The 23,666-nt window shown below is 38.2% G+C and overlaps 1 protein-coding gene across 4 annotated transcripts in view; it reads left to right on the top strand.

The window, feature by feature from the left end:
- EPB41L4A (erythrocyte membrane protein band 4.1 like 4A) overlaps positions 1-23,666 on the top strand; it is a 250,607-nt gene that overhangs the window by 86,486 nt on the left and 140,455 nt on the right. For all 4 annotated transcript variants that reach the window (XM_057737443.1, XM_057737428.1, XM_057737436.1 and 1 more), the window contains exon 2: positions 18,402-18,506. In XM_057737443.1, the coding sequence (XP_057593426.1) occupies positions 18,402-18,506 (105 nt within the window). The remainder of the gene's footprint in view (positions 1-18,401; positions 18,507-23,666) is intronic.

Genomic DNA, 23,666 nt, shown 5'->3' with positions numbered 1-23,666 from the left:
TCTCTCTTCTGTTTATTCATTAACATGTTTGTATCCCTCATGGACTTAGGGATTCCTCTCAGAGTATTACAAACTGATGTTTTCACTTATATTGATGTTCAGATTGTCCCAGATTTGACCAGTAAGAGTCCCTTCAAGCTAACATCTCTATTCTTTTGAAAGGTCCCCATCATTCTCTGACCACTCCATTCCTTTCTGGTATAAAAGATCATTTTAGGCCTTTTACTTCCCTGTCCCAGCCTTGAATCAGTCTGTTTTCTAAAGAGTAGAGAATGATATTGGTGCCAAAGATCTAGGCACCAGGCTGGTCATTGCTATGCAGGTGTCACTGTTCCCATGCCCTCTCAGTGGGCAGATCTAGTGAACTGGGGTGTATATACACACACACCTACATTTATCTGAACATACTAAATCACGTACTCACACTGGTGCCTCCATATCCACACGGTTCCTTCTTGTTTTCTCGTTTTTGTAACTCCCTTCTCTAACAGAAGAAACGTGGCTCCTAGTTTTCACAGTATACTTACTCATTGCTTAATTCCTCTGTGTGTAACCAGCCTGCTGCCTCTGGACGCTGCCTTCCTTGGTGGCCATCCTCGCCCAGACGACGGTTTGGCCCAGCCTCCAGCTGCACCAGATAACCACCTTGCTCAGCCTGGAGCCTGCTGTCTATTGCTAACAAGTATTGAGGAAAAAGGAAGGGACCCTAGTGGCTTTTCAATGGAATGTTTCAGTTATTCAGGAAGGAAGGGAGAGAAGGGGGGACTAATTTCTTCCACCCCTCTAAGTGTTTGAGAGATGAAAGTAAGAAATCATTACTCATGTTGGGGTTGTGCATTTTAAATCTGATACCACTTTGTGATTGTACTGTGGAGTCGCAGCTGCATGTATGGCTCAGGTGTAATGGAAATGTAGGTTGTGTGACAGTTGTACAATGTGAAAAGAATAAAATAAATGCATGTAAAATAGGAAAGAAAACCTACAAAAAGTACAAAAGCCTAATTTATTTTCCAATACTAGGTCAGAGCTAAGTTACAAAAAAGAACTGTATAGTAAGTTACAGGAAGAGTTTGGGTGGCCCGTACATGTCATACTGCCTGTCACATGTTGTATTTAAAGCTGTGGAAGAAGGGTGATCTGTTCTATCTGAACATATACAGGTGTACCTTGCAGATATTTGTGGGTTTGGTTCCAGGCCACCACAATAAAGCAAATATCACAATAAAGTGAGTCATGTGAAGATCTTGGTTTCCTAGTACATATAAAAGTTATGTTTACACAGTGCCATAACCGATTACTTGTACAATAGTATAATGTCTAAAAAAAGTACATACCTTAATTAATTATTGCTGGAAAAGGCTAACCATCATCTGAACCTTCATCAAGTCATCATCTTTTTGCATTATAACATCAAAGACCACTATCACAGATCACCATAACAGATATAATAATAATGAAAAAGTCTGAAATATTCTGAGAATCACCAAAATGTGAACAGAGACATGAAATAAGCAAATGCTGTTGGAAAAATAGTGCTGATAGACTTGCTTGACGCAAATTGCCACAAACAGCCAAACTAAAAAACGCAGTATCTGCAAAGCACAATAAAGCGAAGTACATTAAAATGAGGTATGCCTATAATTGGAAACACTGCAGTGAAGATGAGTTGAGCAGAGGAAAAAAAAAGAAAAAAGAATGTAACGGGTATATAGAGAGACTAGGAAATGAAATACTGTAGCTTGTCTACAGAGATGACCACTAGCAAGTCTTCCAGTCATTCCCTGTACCTTCATGTCATTCCTTCTTTCAAGAGATGGCGTCTCCTTCCCTTCCCTTTCCATCTGGGCTGCCCCTGTGACTGACTTTGACCAAGAGAGTGTAGCAAGAGTGATAGTGTGGTGGGCCTGGGCCTTGAGAAACTGGGCAGTGTCTGCCCGTGCTCCCTCAGAGCCCTCAGTCACCGTGTTGTGAAGTCAGACTGCCCTGGTGGGAGAAAGGCCTTGGGCAGGAGAGACTGTGAGGAGGAGGAGAGGGGCCCTGCCAGCCCCCAGCCATTCCAGTCACCTGGAGTGAGATGTCACTATGGAATGAAGCCATCTCGGGTGCTTAAGCCCACAGGAACCTCTTCAGCCAATAGCAGACAGAGCAGACACTAGCTGTCCCTTCTGAGCCCTGCGCAGATGGCACAGTCATGAGCAAATCGTGGTGGTGGCTTCAAGCCGCTAAGTTTGGAGGTGTTTGTTACACAGCGATAGATAGAAACATTAGATGAAAGTCTGAGACAAGTTCATCAGTGTGAACAAGCTTTTTTATATTTGAAAACTGTAGGCAGTATCTTGAAAAAAACCATATTTTATTTATTTTTTAATGACTAAAGGCTTTAAATTTATTTATTTATTTATTTATTTTTACAAATTTCTTCACTTAGGGTGAAGGTAACTCTTATCCTCTTATCAAAAACCATCAGATGGTGGTTAACAGTACTTGGACTGAGAAGCAATTACCAGTGGTGCCTGAGGAGTGTCTCCTCCATGACCATGCTTTACCTTAACCTAATGGGCCCGAGCTAGAAAAAATTTACGTGATTTCTGCTTTCCCAAAGAACCTGAAATCTATTATGTCAAAAATATTACCTGAAAATATAGTGAATTTTTATAGGCCTAATGTTAAAGAGTGTTTTGGAGTGTTCATTTCCCCTTTGTGAGGGAGTAAGCTGTTTGTCTAGAACATAATCATTATCATTCTGTGCAGCTGATGAAAACCTGCCTTTCTGGTTTGTAGTGTCATGTTAATCTGCAAAGGTGTTGTTACTCATCTGAAGAATTCTTTGTTCTGGTTGAAAGCCTCACTGATGGTATTTTCAAATAAACTTGTCCTGCCTGGGTGTCTTTCTCTGCGATTATAAGCCTCTTGTAGCTCTATTCTTTCCAGAATGTTGCTAGGATGTCAATAATGAAACTAATCTATCTCTATTTGCTGAGATTTAAGTGGCATATAATTTACCATCCAGAAATATGTCACAGGCATTTATTTACTGTCATTTGAAAAGTAAATTAATAAATTGTAACATTTAAATGAAGTTTTTCTGAATGGAGTTATAAAAAGTCAGAAGCTTCCTTCATTTATTTTCTTAACTGCCTCATATCTAATCGTTTTGTTTTCCTGATGGTAAAAAACCAGATTCATGTCAGATTTATTTTATTGCATAAAGAAAAATGTATATCTTTACATTTTATATTTAAAAATTGAATATCAGGCCCCTAATTTTTTTCTATCTTACAAATTTCAAATATAAGATACTTATACCAACTTCACAGTCTATTTAGTCTTTTGAAATTATGTTAAGACGGAAACAAATGTATGTTTTTAAAATTAAATGTAAACTAAGTAGCTTTGAATCAGTGGTTATACTGAGGTTAGACAGGATAACATCCATCTTTCTTCACTCTCATAGGTTTGGTCAAGAAAAATGGAAATCTTCACTGAGAGGCAGGAAGAGAAGTTTAATTCATAGGCCACCGTGTTTCCAATACTGCATCTTCTTCTTCCTTGTTTGTTGGCCCTTAATATGCATTCAGTGAACCTTGAGAGTTCTTCCTGTGTGTGGATTATTGGACTGACATGGAAAGGAAGTGGTGTGTAGTGCTCATCACCTGCTTTCAAAATATCTAAATATTGGTGGCAAAGTTAAGAGAAGTATCAAATGGCTTTAATAAAGGCAGAATAGTGTCTCAGAGATGGGCAAAAATAAGACACTGTAGGTCCAGTGGAGGCCGAGGTCATAAGGAGGTTGAGGGGATAAGGACAGGTTTTATGGAGAAGGTGGCATTTGCACCATGAACTGAAGGATAAGTGGGGTTTTGACGAGGACAGAGAGGAAGGAAGATATTCCACGTAAAGGGAGCGAGCAGTACAGACAAGCCAAGATGCGGGGAGACCTCATGAAATTTCTTTTCTGTTATTTGTGTTGGCACTCAACCCATTCTCTCAAAAGTCTCATTAGTGGATGTTCATTATCTGTCTCTGACAATATTTTAATTTATGCATTTTTCAGAAAATCCTTGGGTACGCTGCCAGGTGCTTTGGTCGTAGTTATATCTTATTTTGTAGCATCTTGTTGATTTTCTCATTTTGGCAGAGATTTTTTCTAGAAATGGTCATAAAGAATTGGGATGGTGCTAAATATAGTCACAGTCATGAGTTTCCTTTGCCAAGTACTAAAAGAAGTAAAGAAATAAGTTTATATTAATCTTCAGATGAAACGAACCATGTCCCTTGGAAGCGAAGCCCGCGTGTCAGCGGTTCAAGGACTGGGGACATGTAGCCTCCATGCTGGTATATGACGGCATAGAATAGTTAGGTCTGTCTGCTCAGAGGGCTCAGGAAGAATTCAGGTTAAAAAGTCTTAAAGTCACTGTTTTGGGGGAATGGGTGCGTGAATTGTTGGTGTAAATGTGGTCAGCATATTGACAGCTCCCACCATAGTGCTATTTTCTCTGCATTTTTCCTTACTTAATACCTCAGAACACATGAGCTAAGTCCACAAAACAACCATCTCTGTGAGCAAAAAAAGATAATGACTAGTTTCTACTTGGCATATTTTTTTCTTTAAAAACTTTTTTTACACAATTAAGATGTGCATAGTAACTAGACAGATATACAAAAAAGCTTCTGATGAAAACCAAGTTCTTCCCTGTCACACTTTCTAGAAGTTTCTTGTCGCTTCATAGGCCCCCTCCACCCCAACCCCGGCTTCACTAGGGTTCTAATAGGCCAGTCACCTGCTTCCTCCATCGATGGTATTATATTCCAGGTGTGTCTGACTCTCCTCTGGCGTTCTTATTAGTGTAATTTTTCCATCTTATAGATATTAATCATTTGCTGGCATGTAAGAGGTACTCAGTAAAAGTTTGAATGAATGAAGTCATGTTTCTTTCATAATATCCTTGATGATATTTTCTTGTCCTTTTCTAGTAATAAATCCTGGACTGGCCTGTTCCTTGCCCAGTGTATTTCTAATTTGTTCTTTGACTCTCATGTCAGTTCTCTGTCAGTTCTTAATTTCTTTATTCAAGGATGATTTCTTCAGAACTTGAAGACTTTCAACTCGAACTGCAACATACAGCCCACAAGCAATCTCTGTGAAGAATCCATGTGAAGAATGAAATTATCCATAAGTATAAAAGCCGAAGGCATCACAATGGAATACAAATGAGGGGGAGGGGGACTGGACAGGGTCAGTTAGTGCAGGACGGGCAGAAATGTGAGCTGGTGGTGTCACCCCGCCCCCGTAGCTAATGTACTGCCAGCATATGAGCTTTCTGAGTCTTGTCATTTTACAGTATGACAGATGAGAAGTTAAGAGGTTTTCATGTACATGTTTGCTTGAAGAAGTGACAGAAATACAGTATTTCTGAGGTTCACTGGCTCTGTTCCAGGTGCATGTGCGGACACACCTGTAACATACAAAAAGCTGTAGAGGGATCATGAAACATCATGTTTTTTTCTTAGGTCAGCTCTGGATTCATTGCATAACACTGCATGCTTTCCTTGTGGTTTCTCTGTAGAGGATAACATATGCTGAAGGATAATATTTGTAAAGTATTTTCAGCACCAGATTCTATATAAATGCAAAATTGTCACAGAGGATCAACAGACTTATGTTCTGGTATTTTTGGAATGATGGTTTTGGAAACGGTGGTTCCTGCATGAAATTTTTGCAATCTCCGTATACTTTGCAAACTTCTAAGCTAGTTTTCCAAGCTGCCTTTGTGTGTTTTCTTCGTAAGTAGGGCATTTTATCTTTTTTATGCTTTTTGAGTAGATGGTATGTGTGAAAGAGCTAACATTTCTTGTGGAAATAGAGGTATAAAATATTTTTGTTTAAAGACAGCCTTGATTTATATGTATATTTTAAAAAATCTGCCCCATTTCAGTGCTGTAATTTCAAGCATAATTTATTCCTCTTTTGTTCACGAAGCACTTCTTTATCTGCTTGGGATAGAAGAATTAGGTAGAGTTCTGTGGCTCTACCTGTTCCTGTCTGTACCTGGATAGGAGAACACACCCAGAGGAGAGATTAGATCAAGGTGGAACACTGGCTTGAATGCCAGCCTTCCAGAAATATTTTGAATAGGAAAGATACATGTGCATTTTCCACAGCCGCCTGGAAAATAAGCTGATCTCAGTTGGCCAGAAATTGTTTACAAAAATTCCTGGGGCGAAAGGCAAATGTAAAAACAATTGAAGGTGAAAACTGTAGCCTAGAACATGGGCAGGAGAGCCATGGAAGGAGGTAGTAATGGATGAAGGATTGCTCCAGGTTTAGTGGCTGTGGATATTAGGATGAGCAGGAGACCCAAGCAATTGTCAGGTGATGTATATAGAGTCTGCAGTGGAGAAGATCAGTTGCTTTCCATAGATTAACAGTAGCCAGTCAGAAAGTATAATATAACAACAATAAAACTATAAAATGGCTAAGAATAAGCCTGTATTAGTTTTCTATCGCTGCATAAATTACCGCTAATTAGTGGTTTAAACATACTTCTATTGGTTATCTCACCATTCTGAAGGTCTGAAGTCCAAGATGGCATGTGTGGGTTCTCTGCTCAGGCTCACAAGGCTAAAATCAAAGTGCTGGTCAGCTGGTCTCTTATCTAAAGGCTCTGGGGAGGAATCCACTTTCAGAGTCTTTCAGGTTGTTAGCAAAATCCAGTTCTTGTGGTTGCAAGCCTGAGGTTCCCTTTTCCTTAATGGCTATCAGCTGGGGCTTACTCTTAGCTCCTTGAGGCTGTTTAACATGGCCCCCTCCATCTTTCAAGTGGCAAGGATCTATGGAGTTGTTCTCATGCTTTAAATATCTCTAACTTCCCTTCTGCCTTCCTCTTTTGCTGTAGAAAGTGCTTTGCTTATAAGGGCCCAAGTCTGATTAGGTCTGATGCACTCCAGTAATCTTCCTATTTTAATGTCAAAATGTGACACATAGCACAATAAGAGGATTGATATTTTATCACATTCACTGGTTCCAGGGATTAGAGCAGGACTTTTTGGGGGGGGGGGGGCAGGGGACATTTTGTAACTTCTGCCTGCCACAAAACCTAAGTAAAATTTTGTAAGACCTACATGAAAAAAGTATACAATTTCCTTGATGAATATAAAAGAAAACCATATAGGTTTCGCTTTGTAAATGTCATATCATTACCTCCCAAGTTATCCAGTCTGTCAGTTCAATTTAATTCCAGTCATATTCTTAAGAGAATTTGTTTATTAAATTGCCAAGCTGGTTCTAAACTTCCTGTAGTAGAGGAAAATCTCTAAGAATTGGCAGAGACAAATTTTAAGGAGAATGATAGATCTCAACAAACTATATTAAACTAAACTTAATAAAATCTTGGAGGATTAGTCCAGGAATAATCCATGGCATAGAATGAGGATTCATAGTACGTGATGAAGTTGCTTCAGTGAGAGGGAAACGATGGCTTTTTAGGTAAATGGTGGTGTAGTTGTCTATTCATTTGGAAACAAAGTTAGGCCCTATCCCAAGCACAGAAATAGTTTCCAGATGGAGTGAAGAACTAAATATACTAAGTAAAATTGTACAAGTATTGGAAATATTTAAGAGAATTTGCTTATAAACTTTGGATTAGGGAATAAGTAACCACAGTGCTAGGAAATGTAATTGGTTAGTAAGCACATGATAGAGCACTTACTTTTATTAGTGTCAGGAAAATGCAAATTAAAATAATTACCCCCCCCCTTTTCTGCTCAGATTGGAAAAATTTTGCTCAATCCAAATGTTGGCAAGGGTATTGAGACGTTCTCTCATTGAATGAATTGTAATGGTCTTTTTGGCAGTGCCCATTGTAATTTTAAGTAGGCCTATCCTTCGAATGAGTAATTTCACTAACAGTTTTTTTTTTTTCACTAACAGATTTTTATCATAGTTAAAGACATAAGTACATGAGCACAGAGAGACATTTTCTGGATGTGACATTGTTATTATAGCAGAAAATGTCTAACAACCTAAAGATCCATCATGCAAGGGCTTTTTGTTTATAAATTATCTAATGGATTTTGAACAAAGGACCAATTAAGTTTAATCAAGGTAATTTAGAAGAAAAAATACCTATGGGGTTTGTAACAAGCACTGTCTTTGCCCAGTGTGTGCCTTTATCACCTTTTATCACCCATTTTATAATATTTTTAATCAAAAACATTTCCCTTATATTACAATTCATTTTCTAAAAACAGTGCAGTGTTCTCACCATACATGAGCAACTGTGTAATGGTAATTTTCTGAGGACAGTGCAGGTGAACAAAGCCCTGCTTCATTAACATATTATGTGACACCTTGGGATTTCTTTTACTACCCTGTTGTACCTGTCAATGATGGGAAAAAAGAAAGGAAAAGTTTGTATCTGTACATGTACCATCAGAATGGATTCTTTTCAAGATTAATGTATATGTGTAATAATGTTTGCTGATTAAATGTTTATCTTATGTGTGAATAATATTTACTATATTAGATGATAATCTTAAAGAATCTGTATGTAGTGGGAGGGGGAGAAGAGAAATTAGATTTTTTAGACAGGTGTCAGCATTTACAAAGCAGACAAGGGAAATGTTTTCTTTATGTCTGTGCTTATGTGAAAGAGATAAAGTCAAATATTTTCACAAGGGCTTTTCAAAACATTAACTTTGGTGGCTTTAATCTATGGATTTATTAGTTAAGGATTAAAAATAAAAGTTTTGGTGATAGGTGGCCAAGATGGTGGAGTAGGAAGATCCTGAGCTCACCTCCTTTCATGGACACATGAAAATTACAACTATTTACAGAGCAGCTATCTATGAGAATGACCTGAAGACTTGCAAAAAAGATTATCCACAAGTAAAGGTATATAATGAGATGGGTAGGAGGGGCACACATTCAGTATAATCAAGACCCACACACCTGGGAAGGTGACCCACAAACAGTAGGATAATCACTATTGCAGAAGTTCTCCCTAAAGAGTGAGGGGCCCAGGCTCCACACTGGGCTCCCTACCCCAAGGGGTTTGCATTGGGAAGACAAGCCCCCAGAATGTCTGGCTTTGAAGGCCACTGGGGCTTATGTATGGGAGATATGGTGGGCTGTAGGAAACAGAGACTCCACTCTTAAAGGGTGCATGCAAAACCTCATATGCTTTGAGTCCCAGCACAGAGGCAGTACTTTGAAAAAAACGTGGGTCAGATCCACTTGCTGATCTCAGAGAGTCTCCTGGAGAGGTAGGAAGCAACTGGGACTCCCTTTGGTGACATAGATGCTGCAGCAGCCATTTTTGGGAGCTTGTTCTACCATGAGGACACAGGTGTTGTCAAGGGACATTTTGGAGTTTTCCCTCTAGCCTGTTAGTGCTGGGGACTTATTTGCCCACCAGCAAGTCAGCACCAGTTCCAGAACCCTCAGGGCTGCACAGCTACCCATACTGGGATCCAGCCTCACTCAACATTGGACTGGTAGCCACAGCTCAAGGCAGGACCTGGCAGCCAATTGGTTGGGAGGCCAGTCTTGCTTACCGGTGTACCCATGGTAGTTGGCCCCACCACAAAAGAAGGGCAACATATGGGCAACCATAGAGCATATTGCTCTGGTGACTAGAGGGGATTATGCTGCTGGGCCCCAAAGGATGTCTTCTATATAAAGCTACTTCTTCAAGACTGGGAAACATAATACATAGGTATTTGACCTACCTAATACATAGGAATAAACATAGAGAATTAGGCAAAATAAGGAGACAGATAATTATATTCCAAATGAAGGAATAAGACAAAACCTCAGGGAGAGAACTAAATTAAGTGGAGATAAGCAATCTACCTGATAGAGATCAAGGTACTGATCACAAAGATGCTCAATGAATTTGGGAGAAAAACAGATCAACATTGTGAGAGGTTTAACCAAGAGTTAGAAAATATAAAGAAGACCCAAGCAGATTTGAAGAATACAATAATAAATAAAAAATAGATTAGAAGAAATCAGCAGTAGATTAGATGATATAGAGGACCAGATTAGCAAACTGGAAGACAGAATAGTGGAAATCACCCAAACTGAACAGATAAAAAAAAGAAGGAAAAAAAAAAAGAAAGAAAAAGAAATACAGAAAAAGATGAGAACAGTTTAAGAGACCTCTGGGACAACATCAGCTGTACTAACATTTTGCATTATAGGGGGCCCAGAAAGAGAAGAGAGAGAAAAGGGCAGAAAGATTACTTGAAGAAATAATAGCTGAAAACTTCCCTAACCTGTGAAAGGAAACAGGCATCCAGGTCCACAAAGCACAGAGTCCAAACAGGTCTATGCCAAGAAATATTTTAATTAAAACGGCAGAAATTAAAGATGAAGAGAGAATGTTAAAGGCAGCAAGAGAATAGCAACTAGTCATGTACAAAGGAAACTCCATAAGACTTTCAGCTGACTTTTCAGTAGAAACCGTGCAAACCAGAAGGGAGTGGCATGATATAATCAAAGTGATGAAAGGGAAAAAAACCTACAACTGAGATTATTCTACCCAGAAGGCTATCATTCAGATTTGAAGGAGAGAGAAAGAGTTTTAAGGACAAAAGCTAAAGGAGTTCCCCGCCTCAAAATCAGCTTTATAAGTAGTGTTAAAGGGACTTCTTTAAGCAGAAAAGACCACAGCTAGAAATATGAAAATTATGAAAGGAAACATCTCATTGGTAAAGGCAAACATAAAGATAGTAGACCAACTACTTATAAAGCTAGTAGGATGGCTAGAAGACAAAAGTAGTAAAATCATCTATATCCATAAAAAAGTAGTTAAAGGATACACAGAACAAAAAGATGTAAAATATGATGTCAAAAACAGTAAACAGCATGGGGTGGTAGGGAAGAAAAATGTAAGAATGTGTTCAAACTTGAAATCATCACCTTAAAACAATCACATGTATATAGGTTATTACATATGAACCTCATGTTAACTGCAAACTAAAAACCTATCATAGAGGGAAGGAACAAAAAAGAACTACAAAAACTACCAAAAAACTGTTAACAGAATGGCAATAAGTACATATGTATCAGTTACTTTAAATCTAAATGCTCTAATCAAAAGACAGAGTGACTGAATGGATAAAGAACAAGACCCATGTATATGCTGCCTACAAGAGACTTACTTGAGATCTAAGACACACAAACTGAAAGTGAGAGGAGGGAAAAAGGCATCCCATGCAAATGGAAATGAAAAGAAAACTGGGGGTAGCAATACTTCCTTTATATTTGTTAATACTTGCTGTATGTATTTAGGTGCTCGTATGTTGGGTGCATATATATTTACAATTGTTGTATCTTCTTTCTTATTGAATTGATCCCTTAGATCATCATGTACTGTCCTTCTTTGTCTCCTTACTGCTTTCTTTTAAAGTATAAAGGGGGAAATTGACAGTAACACATTAATAATAGGGGACTTTAACATACCACTTACATCAATGGACAGGCCATCCAGCCAGAAAATTAATAAGGAAGCACTGGCCTTAAACAACACATTAGGTCAGATGGACTTAATAGATTTGTATAGAATATTCCTTCCAAAGGCAGCAGACGTGGAACTTTCTCCAGGATAGATCACATGCTAGGATACAAAACAAGTCTCATAAATGTAAGAAGACTGAAATTATATCAGACATCTTTTCCAGACTCACTGGTGTGAGACTAGAAGTCAACTACAAGAAGAAAACTGCAAAAAACCACAAAGATGTGGAGGCTAAACAATATGCCGCTAAACAACCAATGAATAACTGAAAAAAGGGGAAATTTAAAAATATAGAGACAAGTGAAAATGGAAACATAACGATTCCAAACCTGTGGGACGTAGCTTAAGCATTTCTAATAGGGAAGTTTATAGCAATATAAGCCTGCCTCAGCAAATAAGAAAAATCTCAAACAATCTAATCTTATACCTAAAGGAACTAGAAAACCAAACAAAAACAAAACCCAAACCCAAAGTTAACAGTAGGAAAGAAATCATAAAGACCAGAGCAGAAAAAACAAAATAGAGACAAAAACAACCAAACAAACCAAACAAACAAAAAGCCAGTAGAAGAGATCAGTGAAACTAAATGCTGGTTCTTTGAAAAGATAAACAAAATTGATAAACCTTTAGTCATACTTATCAAGAAAAAAAGAGAGGGCTCAAATAATTAAATCAGAGCTGAAAGAGAAGTTACAACTGACACCACAGAGATACAAAGGATCATAAGAAATTACTATGAACAATTATATGCCAATAGAATGGACAACTATTCCTATTCCTATTATTCTAGGAATGAATAAATTGCTAGAAACACAATCTTTCAAGACTGAATCAGGAAGAAATTGAAAATATGAAAAGACCAATTCCCAGTAATGAAATTGAATCAGTAATTAAAAAAAAAACCTCCCAATAAATAAAAGTCCAGTACCAGACGGCTTCACAGGTGAATTCTACCAAGCATTTAAACAAGAGTTAACACCTGTCCTCAAACTATTCCAAAGAATTGCAGAGGAAGGAATGCTTCCAAACTCATTCTATGAGGGTAGCATCATTCTCATACAAAACCAGACAAAGACCCCAGAAAAAAGAATTGTAGGCCAAATCACTGATGAACATAGATGCAAAAATTGTCAACAAAATATTAGCAAACCTAATTTAACAATACGTTAAAAAGATCGTATACCATGATCAAGTGGAATTTATCACAGGGATGCAAGAATGGTTCAATATCAGCAAATCAATCAATGTAATACACCACATCACAAATTGAAGAATAACAGTCATATGATTATCTCAATAGATACAGGAAAAGCTTTTGACAAAATCCAACATCCATTTATGATTAAAAAAAAAAACACCTTCACAAAGCGGGTATATAGGAAACATATCTAACAAAATAGAGGCCATATATGACAAACCTACATCCAGTATCATACTCAACATGATGAAAAGCTGAAAACATTTTCTCTCAGGTTAGGAATAAGACAACTATGCCCACTTTTGCCACTTTATTCAACATAGTATTGGAATTCCTTGCCACAATGATTAGCCAAGACAAAGAAATAAAAGAAATCCAATTTGGAAAAGAAGAAGTAAAACTGTCACTATTTGCAGATGACATAATACCCTATATGGAAAATCCTAAAGATGGCATCAGAAATCTAAAAAATGAATTCAACTCAATAAAGTTGCAAGATACAAAATTAACATACAGAAGTCTATTTCATTTCTGTATACTGACAGAGAAATTAAGGCATTCCCTCTTACAATTATATCAAAAAGAGTAAAATAGAAAATAGATCTAACCAAGGTGGTACGATGTGTACTTGGAAAACTATAAGATATTGATGAAAGAAATTGAAGATGACACAAATAGATGAAAATATATACTGTGTTCATGTATTGAAAGAATTAACATGATTAAAATGGCCATACTCCCCAGGGCAATCCACAGATTCATTGCAGTCTCTTTCAAAATACCAGCAACATTTTCCCACAGAACTAGAACAAATAATTCTAAAATGCGTATGGAAACACAAGTAGCCAAAGCAATCTTGAGAAAGAAGAACAAAACTGAAGGTATTGGGACTTCCCTGGTGGTGCAGTGGTTAAGAATCCACCTGCCTTGGCAGGGGACATGGGTTCGATCCCTGGTCCAGGAAGATCCCACATGCCGTGGAGCAAATAAGACTGTGCATCACAACTACTGAGCCTGTGCTCTAGAGCCCGCAAGCCGCAACTGCTAAGCCTGTGCACCACAACTACTGAAGCCCACATGCCTAGAGCCTGTGCTCCGCAACAAGAGAAACCACCGCACTGAGAAGCCTGCGCACTGCAATGAAGAGTAGCCCCCACTCATCACAACTAGAGAAAGCCTGTGTGCAGCAACGAAGATCCAGTGCAGCCAACTGAAGGTATTACACTCCGTGGTTTCAAAGTATACTACAAAGCTACAGCAATCAAAATAATATGGTACTGGCACAAAAACAGACATATAGATCAATGGAACAGAATAGAAAGCCTAGAAATGAACCCACCCCTGACTTTATACTACAAAGTTGTTGTAATCAAAACAGTATGGTATTGGTGCAGAAACAGAAATATAGATCAATGAACAGGTTAGAAAGCCCAGAAATAAACCCATATACCTATGGGTCAACTAATCTATAACAAAGGAGGCAAGAATATACAATGGAGAAAAGGCAGTCTCTTCAATAAGCGGTGCTGGGAAAACTGGACAGCTATATGTAAAGGAATGAAATTAGAACATTCTCTAACACCATACAAAAGAATAAACTCAAAATGGATCAGAGACCTAAATGTAAGGCTGGACGCCATAAAACTCCTAGAGGAAAACATAGGCAGAACACTGACGTAAATCGCAGCAATATCTTTTTTGATCCACCTCCTATGGTAATGAAAAAACAAAAAACAAAAAACAAATAGGACCTAATTGAACTTTAAATCTTCTGCACAGCAAAGGAAACCATAAACAAAATAAAAAGAGAAACCACAAAATGGGAGAAAATATTTGCAAATGAAGCAACTGATAAGGGATTAATCTCCAAAATATACAAACAGCTCATGCAGCTCTATATCAAAAAACCAAACAACCCAATCAAAAAATAGGCAGAAGATCTAAATAGACATTTCTCCAAAGAAGACATACAGATGGGCAAAAAACAAATGAAAAGATGGGCAACTTATCATGCTTAATGAAGTAAGTCAGAGAAAGACAAATGCCATATGATATCACTCATATGGAATCTAATTAAAAAATGTTACAAATGAACTTATTTACAAAACAGAAACAGACTTACAGATGTCAAAAACAAACTTCTGGTTACCAAAGGGGAAACATGGTGGGGGAAGGGATAAATCAGCACCTTGGGATTAATATATACACAGTACTATATATAAGATAGATAACCAGCAAGGACCTATTGCATAGCACAGAGAACTCTACTCAATATTTTGTGATAAGTTATATGAGAAAACAGTCTGAAAAGGAATGAATATATGTATATGTGTAAGTGAATCACTTGCTGTATACATGAAACTAACACAACATTGTAAATGAATGATAATACTCCAATAAAATAAAAAAATTAGATAAAATTTGTTAGATAAAATAGAAGTCATAAAAACATTTTTAGAATCATTATTAAAGCCAAATGAAATCATAAGCATAAGCTAATCCAACCCCTGCATTTCAGAAAAAATAAATTATGACAGCTTAAAAAAAAAATCACCATTTAAAAACTGACAGAGGACCTTGGACTTCCTAGGTGGTGCAGTGGTAAAGAATCCGCCTGCCAGTGCAGGGGACACGGGTTCGAGCCCTGCTCTGGGAAGATTCCACATGCCACGGAACAACTAAGCCCGTGCGCCACCACTATTGAGCCTGTGCTCTAGAGCCATTGAGCCCATGTGCCGCAACTATTGAAGCCCATGCGCCTAGGACCCGTACTCCACAGCAAGAGAAGCCACTACAATGAGGAGCCTGCGCACCACAATGAAGAGTAGCCCCCGCTTGCAGCAAGTAGAAAAAGCCCATGTGCAGCAACGAAGACCCAATGCAGCCAATAAATAAATAAAATAAATAAATTTATAAAAAAAAAATTGACAGAGGACCTGAATAGACATTTTTCCAAAGAAGAAATACTGATGGCCAGCAGACACATGAAAAGATGCTGAACATCCCTAATCATCAGGGAAATGCAAGTCAGACCACAGTGATGAGATACCACCTCACACTTTTGCCAGAATAGCTACCATCAAAAAGGTAACAAATATCAAGTGTTTGGGATGATGTGGAGAAAAGGGAACCCTTATACACTGTTGGTAGGATGTAAATTGATGCAGCGACTATGGCAAACCGTATGGGGGTTTCTCAAAAAATTAAATGTAGAACCACCATATGATCCAGCAATTTACCCTCTGGGTATTTACCTGAAGAAATAAAAAACTAATTTGAAAAGATATGTGTGCTTCAGTGTTCATTGTAGTATTATTTACAATAGCCAAGATGTAGAAGCAACCTAAGTGTTCATCAATAGATGAGTGGATAAAGATGTGGTGTGTATATATACACAATAGAATACTAGTCAGCCAAAAAAAAAAAAAAGAAACCTTGCTATTTGTGACAACATGGATGGATCTAGAGGGTATTATGCTAAGAGCAATGAGTCAGACAGGGAAAGACAAGTACCTGTGGAATCTAAAAACAGAACAAACTAATATGACAAAATGAAGACAGACTTGTAGCTACAGAGAACAAATGAATGGTTGCCAGAAGGGAGAGGCTGAAATTGATGAAGGGATCAAGAGGTACAGACCTCTAGTTATGTAATAGATAATCACAGAGATGTAACATACAGCACAAGGAATATGGTCAATAATGTTGTAGTAACTGTATATGGGAACAGATGGTTACTAAACTTATGGTGATCATTTCATAATCTATGCAAATGTCAAATCGTTATGTATGTCAAAGAGTGTTCTGCCTATGTTTTCCTCTAGGAGTTTTATAGTGTCTGGCCTTACATGTAGGTCTTTAATCCATTTGGAGTTTATTTTTGTGTATAGTGTTAGGAAGTGTTCTAATTTCATTCTTTTACATACATCAAAGCAACATCCTTTTTGACCCACCTCCTAGAATCATGGAAATAAAATCAAGAATAAATGAATGGGACCTCATGAAACTTAAAAGCTTTTGCACAGCAAAAGAAACCATAAATAAAACTAAAAGGCAACCCTCAGAATGGGAAAAAATAATTGCCTATGAAACAACGGACAAAGGATTAACCTCCAAAATATACAAGCAGCTCATGCAGCTTCATACCAAAAAAGCAAATAACCCAATCCACAAATGGGCAGAAGACCTAAATAGACATTTCTCCAAAGAGGACATACAGATGGCCAACAAACACATGAAAAGATGCTCAACATCACTCATCATCAGAGAAATTCAAGTCAAAGCCACAATGTGGTATCACCTCACACCAATCAGAATGGCCATCATCACAAAGTCTGGAAACAACAAATGTTGGAGAGGGTGTGGAGAAAAGGGAACTCTCCTGCACTGTTGGTGGGACTGTAAGTTGGTACAGCCACTATGGAAAACAATTTGGAGGTTCCTTAAAAAACTACAAATAGAACTACCATATGATCCAGTCATCCCACTCCTGGGCATATACCCAAAGAAAACCATAATCCCAAAAGAAACTTGTACCATAATGTTTATTGCAGCACTCTTTACAATAGCCAGGACATGGAAGCAACCTAAATGCCCATCAACAAATGAGTGGATACAGAAGATGTGGCATATATACACAATGGAATATTACTCAGCTATAAAAAGGGATGAGATGGAGCTATATGTAATGAGGTGGATAGACCTACAGTCTGTCATACAGAGTGAAGTAAGTCAGAAAGAGAACGACAAATATTGTATGCTAACTCACATATACGGAATCTAAAAATGGTACTGATGAACTCAGTGACAAGAACAAGGAAGCAGATACAGAGAATGGACTGGAGAACTCGAGGTATGGGAGGGGGCGGGGGGTGAAGGGGAAACTGAGAAGAAGTGAGAGAGTAGCACAGACATATATATACTACCAACTGTAAAATAGTCAGTGGGAAGTTGTTGTATAACAAAGGGAGTCCAACTCGAGGATGGAAGATGCCTTAGAGGACTGGGGCAGGGAGGGTGGGGGGGATTCGAGGGGGGGGGCGTCAAGGAAGGGAGGGAATATGGGGATATGTGTATAAAAACAGTTGATTGAACCTGGTGTACCCCCAAAAAAATAAAATAAAATAAAAAAAAAAAGAAAAAAAAAATCGTTATGTAGTATAGTTGAAACTAAAGTAATATTGTATACCAACTATATTTCAATTAAAAAAACATTACTAAGGAAAATAAGAAAAAACTTTTAAAAAGCTTTGGCTATTTTATTTTAATTTTATATATCTTCTGCATTAGTTGTAAGAGTAATGATGTAGGTGAAAGCTTTTTAAAGTGAAAGAACTGTGGGATTTTAATCAAAGTAAGCTTTTTTGATCTGTTAGATACACTTCATATAAACTATTATCTTTATTAAAATAATAATTTTGTTTTGAAGATATTTTACAGTCCTGTAAGAAAAGAACCTTATATTAATTTATAATGTACAACAATTTAAAAATTGTTTTCCAAAGCAATTTATTTAATACTTAAACCCCTTTGTAACTGAGGCAAACTTAAAGAGGGACCTATGGGCTAATGAAATTGTTCCCATGTGAGCAAAGCTAATAAAAGATGAGAACTGTGAGTGTGTCCCACTGAGAAAGACAAGATACCTTATTTAAAAAAAAACCTGTGAATTATTTTTGCAGAAGTCAACGAAAGGTTCCGTTGTCCTTGAGCACGTATTCCGTCACATAAACCTTGTGGAGATAGATTATTTTGGGCTGCGTTACTGTGATAGAAACCATCAGACGGTGAGTACAGTGACTTCACATTAAAGTTTTCTGGTTATAAATTTCACTGCATCTCTGGCTTTTCCTGGTGGTTAGGTTTTGGCAACTGAATATGACTGAAAAACTTAAACATGTTTTCTGTTGCTGATTTCTTTGCATTTTTTCCAGTTTTGCTCAAAGTCTATAGAGTTGTAGGAGTCATAGCTTATATGTTTGTAGATTTCTTTGCAGGTGGCTTACATGGTTTCTGTTTTTGCAACCATATTATAGAGGGTGCTTTCCCTTTGTGCTGTTAGAAGGACTGAATTAGCCATTTAATGTATGTTAGGAGCCAAGTGGCTAGTCACTTGACGTGATAGATATTATTGCTTTTTGAGAAAGTAAATGGTTAAAGAAGAAATACAGTGTTAAAAGAAAGTGCCTATCTGAGTTTTATAAGGTGGACGAGCAATTATAAGATAAGTAGGGGTTTTCATCCATGAGCTTGATGGAATAAGAGAATAAAGGCAACTAGGCTTTTGTTGTCAGTTGTTATTTGTTCATGAAGGTTTAACTCAAGATCTTCCTGACTGGTTGGATGGTAGAAAGTTAGTAAGGAACCGACCATGTTGGTTAGTATAGATTCTATTTGGTTATAAGGCTGAAAAGCTGTCTGTTGGATGATGAACAGGGGAAAGACTTTGGAGGTGATGATTTTGAGGTACAAAGGTATATTCATTAATGTGACTTCAGGTTTAAAAGTCTAACACAAATCTTAACCTCAGATAGACAGTCTTATTATGCTTATAATGCTTCTATGCAGGGCAAGACTAGAGATGCAGATGTAGAGAATGGACTTGAAGACCCGGGGCGGGGGAGCTGGAACAAAGTGAGAGAGTAGCATTGACATATACACACTACCAAATGTAAAATAGATAGCTAGTGGGAAGCTGCTGCAGAGCACAGGGAGATCAGCTCAATGCTTTGTGACGACCTAGAGGGGTGGGATAGAGAGGGTGGGAGGGAGACTCAAGAGGGAGGAGATAGGGGGATATATGTATACATATAGCTGATGCACTTTGTTGTACAGCAGAAACTAACACAATATTGTAAAGCAATTATACTCTAATAAAGATGAAAAAAAAAATACCGTATTTGACTTACCTTTTATTTTTTATGCTGCTGTTGAAATACGTTTCCTCCTCTGTTTTCCTTAGTTATCCCAGCCTCCACTGGGTCATCTGGGTCTGAGGTCTGTTCATTGAGATGCTTGATTGTCTGAGTGGGGTTTCTCTGTCCTGTTCCCAAGAACGTGCTAGGATGAGAAAAGGCAGGCAAATGGAATGCTGTTGATGGCGATAACTTGTGATTTTTCTTGAGTTTGTTCCATAATCTCTTCTGTTTCACAGGAGAATTTTACAAAGTAGGAATAAAAAATTGGGTGTGTTGGCTAGCTTTCCATAGGAAGGAATTGCTTTCTAAAGGTAAGTGGTCATTAATGCATATTTCAAAGAAAGGGAATGGACATGTTCAGAAGTTCATTGAATTCTGTCTTGTACAGGCCATAAGTCAATATAGCAGAATTGTAAATCTATACTGAGAGATTAAATTGAAGGCTATAGAAGATATCTTGCATTACATTCATATTTTTGAAATAGCATTTTTCCTAGCAGAGGGAAATTCAGTTTCCTGATCTTATCTAGTATGTCAGACCTTGCCTGGAAAGATTGACTGTCTTGCTGAAATTATATAGACCTTATCTGTCTTTTTTTTTTTTTAACATTCCAAAGGAAAAAATGTAAAAAGCTAGAGAATTTCAAACAATGGCTCATATCATTGCAAAAGAATTAGCAGTTGGTATTGATAGTTTACTTAAAGCTTTCTAGGGCTTATTAAGAACAAATTTTTTTTTTGTTACTTTTATTCCTAAGGACTGGCTTTGTGTTACAAGTTTTAGGAGAAAATAAATTACACAGTTCGGAGCAGAAAACTGTTGTCATGCTTTTTATGTGGTAAAAACATCAAATGTGTAAATCACATGAAAAACTTTTTTTTTTTTTGCCTCCTGAATTTCTTTCTAGTAAACTCAGATAAAATAGAGATGATTTGTAAACATGGCTTAGTCTTTGCATGTTCAAGTGATTGTCTTATTTTCCTTTTAATTGTAGGAAGCTGTGAGAGTAAGGTCATGAAAATTTACCCTTCCTTTAGGTAACCATTTCATCAAAGCATATCATTGCTGCAGGTTGGTAGAGTGTGTCTGGGTAGGAACACAAAATTCCATTCCTGATTTGCTTCTCTAAGGTTCTGAGGCAGATGTTGGGATCTCCCTCAGGAAGAAGTGCAGGCAGCCTTTTCACTATAGAAGGGCAACCCCCAACTTTAAGTTTTTGAGGAAGGTGTCAGTAAACCAAAATTCATATTTCCCTGTTCACTCTCAATATTAGTAGGAACAGCCCTTCATATCCCATAGTTACTTACAGTAAATAAGAATTTAAGAATAACCCCATGTTAGAATAGCACAGGACATGGTGAAAGGTCTTTGTCCTTAAAATAGAGGAATAATTTCTGTGAATATGCCTGAATTACTGTCCATTAGGTTGGATTTTGTTTATTGCTTTACTCTTTTTCTGCACCCAGAAGTTCATAATGGGGAATGCCTGAGTAACAATCGTTAGGGTAGGTATGATCTACATAGAGAAGACTTTGAGATCAACTCTTCAAGCAAATAAAAAGACAGCGGGAGGAGGAGCTGGGGATAAAAGGGAAGAAAGAAGACAAGGAAGAAGAGATGGCTACATCAGTGAAAAGCTCTCCCTCCTCCCCCCTCCATCTGCAGTGGGTCACGCCTTGGGGCCATGCCTGAACTTTGGCTGGGAGTCAGGGGAACAGCCTGGGCAGCCTGCAGCACTGCTAGTCAGCCAGATGTGGTCAAAGTATAAACATGCGGATGTAAGTGAGCCAGACTGGCCAGGAAGGGCTATGCAGGGCTTTATGCCCACCTCAGAGAATTAGTGCGTGTTACATGAGAAGGTGGGCAGCTCCCCTAGAGAATTAGGGAGCGACATGCCTGATGAATATGTCCCTGGGACAGGTGGACCCCACATGGCAGGAAACTTGTCTGTCCTGGAGAACGGGGGTAACTGAGAGGCCTCCATCTAGATGTATCAGCCATCACTATTGCTGTCATCGGTGTACCAGGAACTGTTGAACATTTTATGTTCATTTCATGCTCAGAACAACTGTACAAGTTAAATATTATTATCCTACCATCAGAGATGAACAAATGGAAGCTAAAAAGGTTAAACAGCTTCCCCAAGGTCACATAACCAGCAAGTATTAAGATTAAAATTCAAACCCGAGTCTTCATGTCTCTAAGACCTTTCAACAACTATAATATCCTGACTTGAATGTGTGTAAGATGAAGAGATTTTGCATACTTAGGGCACTAAAGAACTCTCTTTCTATGCAGTTTACATATTAATATTTGTCGAGAGGAGTTAAATGGTGTTTTCCAATAAGCGAATTTCTCAGGTTAACCTTGTGGCAAGAGAGTTTATTTAGGCCTTTGTGTATTGATGCATTCATGTGGTCGTTCAGGAGTTATTTAATGACTACCTAATATTGATATGTGCAGGCCATGTTTTAGAGCTTTCTATGTTTTTCACATAGTCTGAGGAAAGGGAATTTATTGCCTGGAATATTAAATGAAAAAAATACAAATTTTATTAAACTGTACCTTCCATGAGTCCTGGGAAATTCATGTAGCAATTGATTTAGGTGTTACATGTGTGTAAAGAGTAACAGCTGGACAGAAATAAACCTTGTTAAAGCCAGCGTCTAAGGGTACAGCTGACTTGATTTGGAATATGCTGGGCATCATAATTTCTTTACTTCACTTCTCAGGATGGGTCCTTAAAAGAATCTCTGGAAAATAGAAACAGTTCTTAGTGAAGACACGGTTACTGAGACTGAATTAACACAGTGCCACCTGCATTACCTCAGGCTTCCTTTTAGAAAGCACCCTCTTAGAGATGCACCATGGGGTTCATGTACTTACAGTTTCTTTTCCTAAAGAAAGCAATGGTGAAAGCGCTTAGCCGGGGTGTAGTACCTGCTTTCTGTTCTGCTCTGGCCTGGGTCACCAGGTTGGTTCTTAATCCCGACTGGTGTGTATGGGGTATGTCTCTTTTATATCTGGGCCTTGGTTCGACTTATAGAAAACTTCCAGCCTTGATGGAAGGTGGTTGTGAGGCAGTCATAGGGACAAGAACACTCATGGAAATCACAGACTCAGCTTTGTCTAATGACACTGCCACTGACTAGCTGTAAATATTTAAAATTCTCTTAAAGTACTGACCCTTAATCTAGAACAGCAGAACTGCCAGGAAAGTGGGCTCACTCCAGTGTGTTCTAGGCCTGCAGCTCAGCTTGGTGTGTCTTTACTTTGTTTTTTGTTTTCTTTAATATTTATTTATTTGGCTACTCTGGGTCTTCGTTGTCACGTGTGGTATCTTTAGTTGAGGCATGGGGCCTCTTAGTTGCGGCATGAGAGATCTAATTCCCTGACCAGGGATCAAACCCCGGCCCCTTGCATTGGGAGTGCAGAGTCTTAAACACTAGACCACCGATGAAGTCCTGGCGTGTCTTTACTTTGAATGGGTATCAGCTCTCTCTGCTTAGTGTCCTAGTCCCCAGCACCTGTGAATATGTCACCTTATATGGGAAAAGGGACTTTGCAGATGTGGCTAAACTAAGAATCTTGTGATCAGGAGACTATCTAGGTGGGCCCAATATAGTTACATGTGTTCTTATACATCCAAAAGGAGGAAGGAGAGTCAGAGGAGATGTGACAGTGGACGCAGAGGTCAAAGTCATGCATTTTCTGGAAGGAGGCCTCGATGCTAGGAAAGCAGGTAGCCTCTAGAAGTTGGAAAAGGCAAGGCAAGGATTCTCCCCTGGTTCTTCTGGAAGGAGCACAGCCCTTCCTACACTTAGATTTTACGCCCAGTGTCTTAGTCAGTTTGGGCTGCTTTAACAAATTACCGTAGACTGAGTGGTTTAAACAAGAAACATTGATTTCTCACAGTTCTAGAGGCCGAAAGTCTGAAAGCGCGGTAGTAGCGTGGTTGGGTTCTGGTGAGGGTCCTTTTCCAGGTTGCAGACAGCTGACTTCTTGTAACTTCACATGGTAAAAAAGTT

The sequence above is a fragment of the Hippopotamus amphibius genome, chromosome 1, assembly GCF_030028045.1.
Source record: "Hippopotamus amphibius kiboko isolate mHipAmp2 chromosome 1, mHipAmp2.hap2, whole genome shotgun sequence".
Classification (NCBI taxonomy): domain Eukaryota; kingdom Metazoa; phylum Chordata; class Mammalia; order Artiodactyla; family Hippopotamidae; genus Hippopotamus; species Hippopotamus amphibius.
Note: the sequence above shows the minus strand (reverse complement) of the source record. Positions and strands in the feature narration are given on the sequence as shown.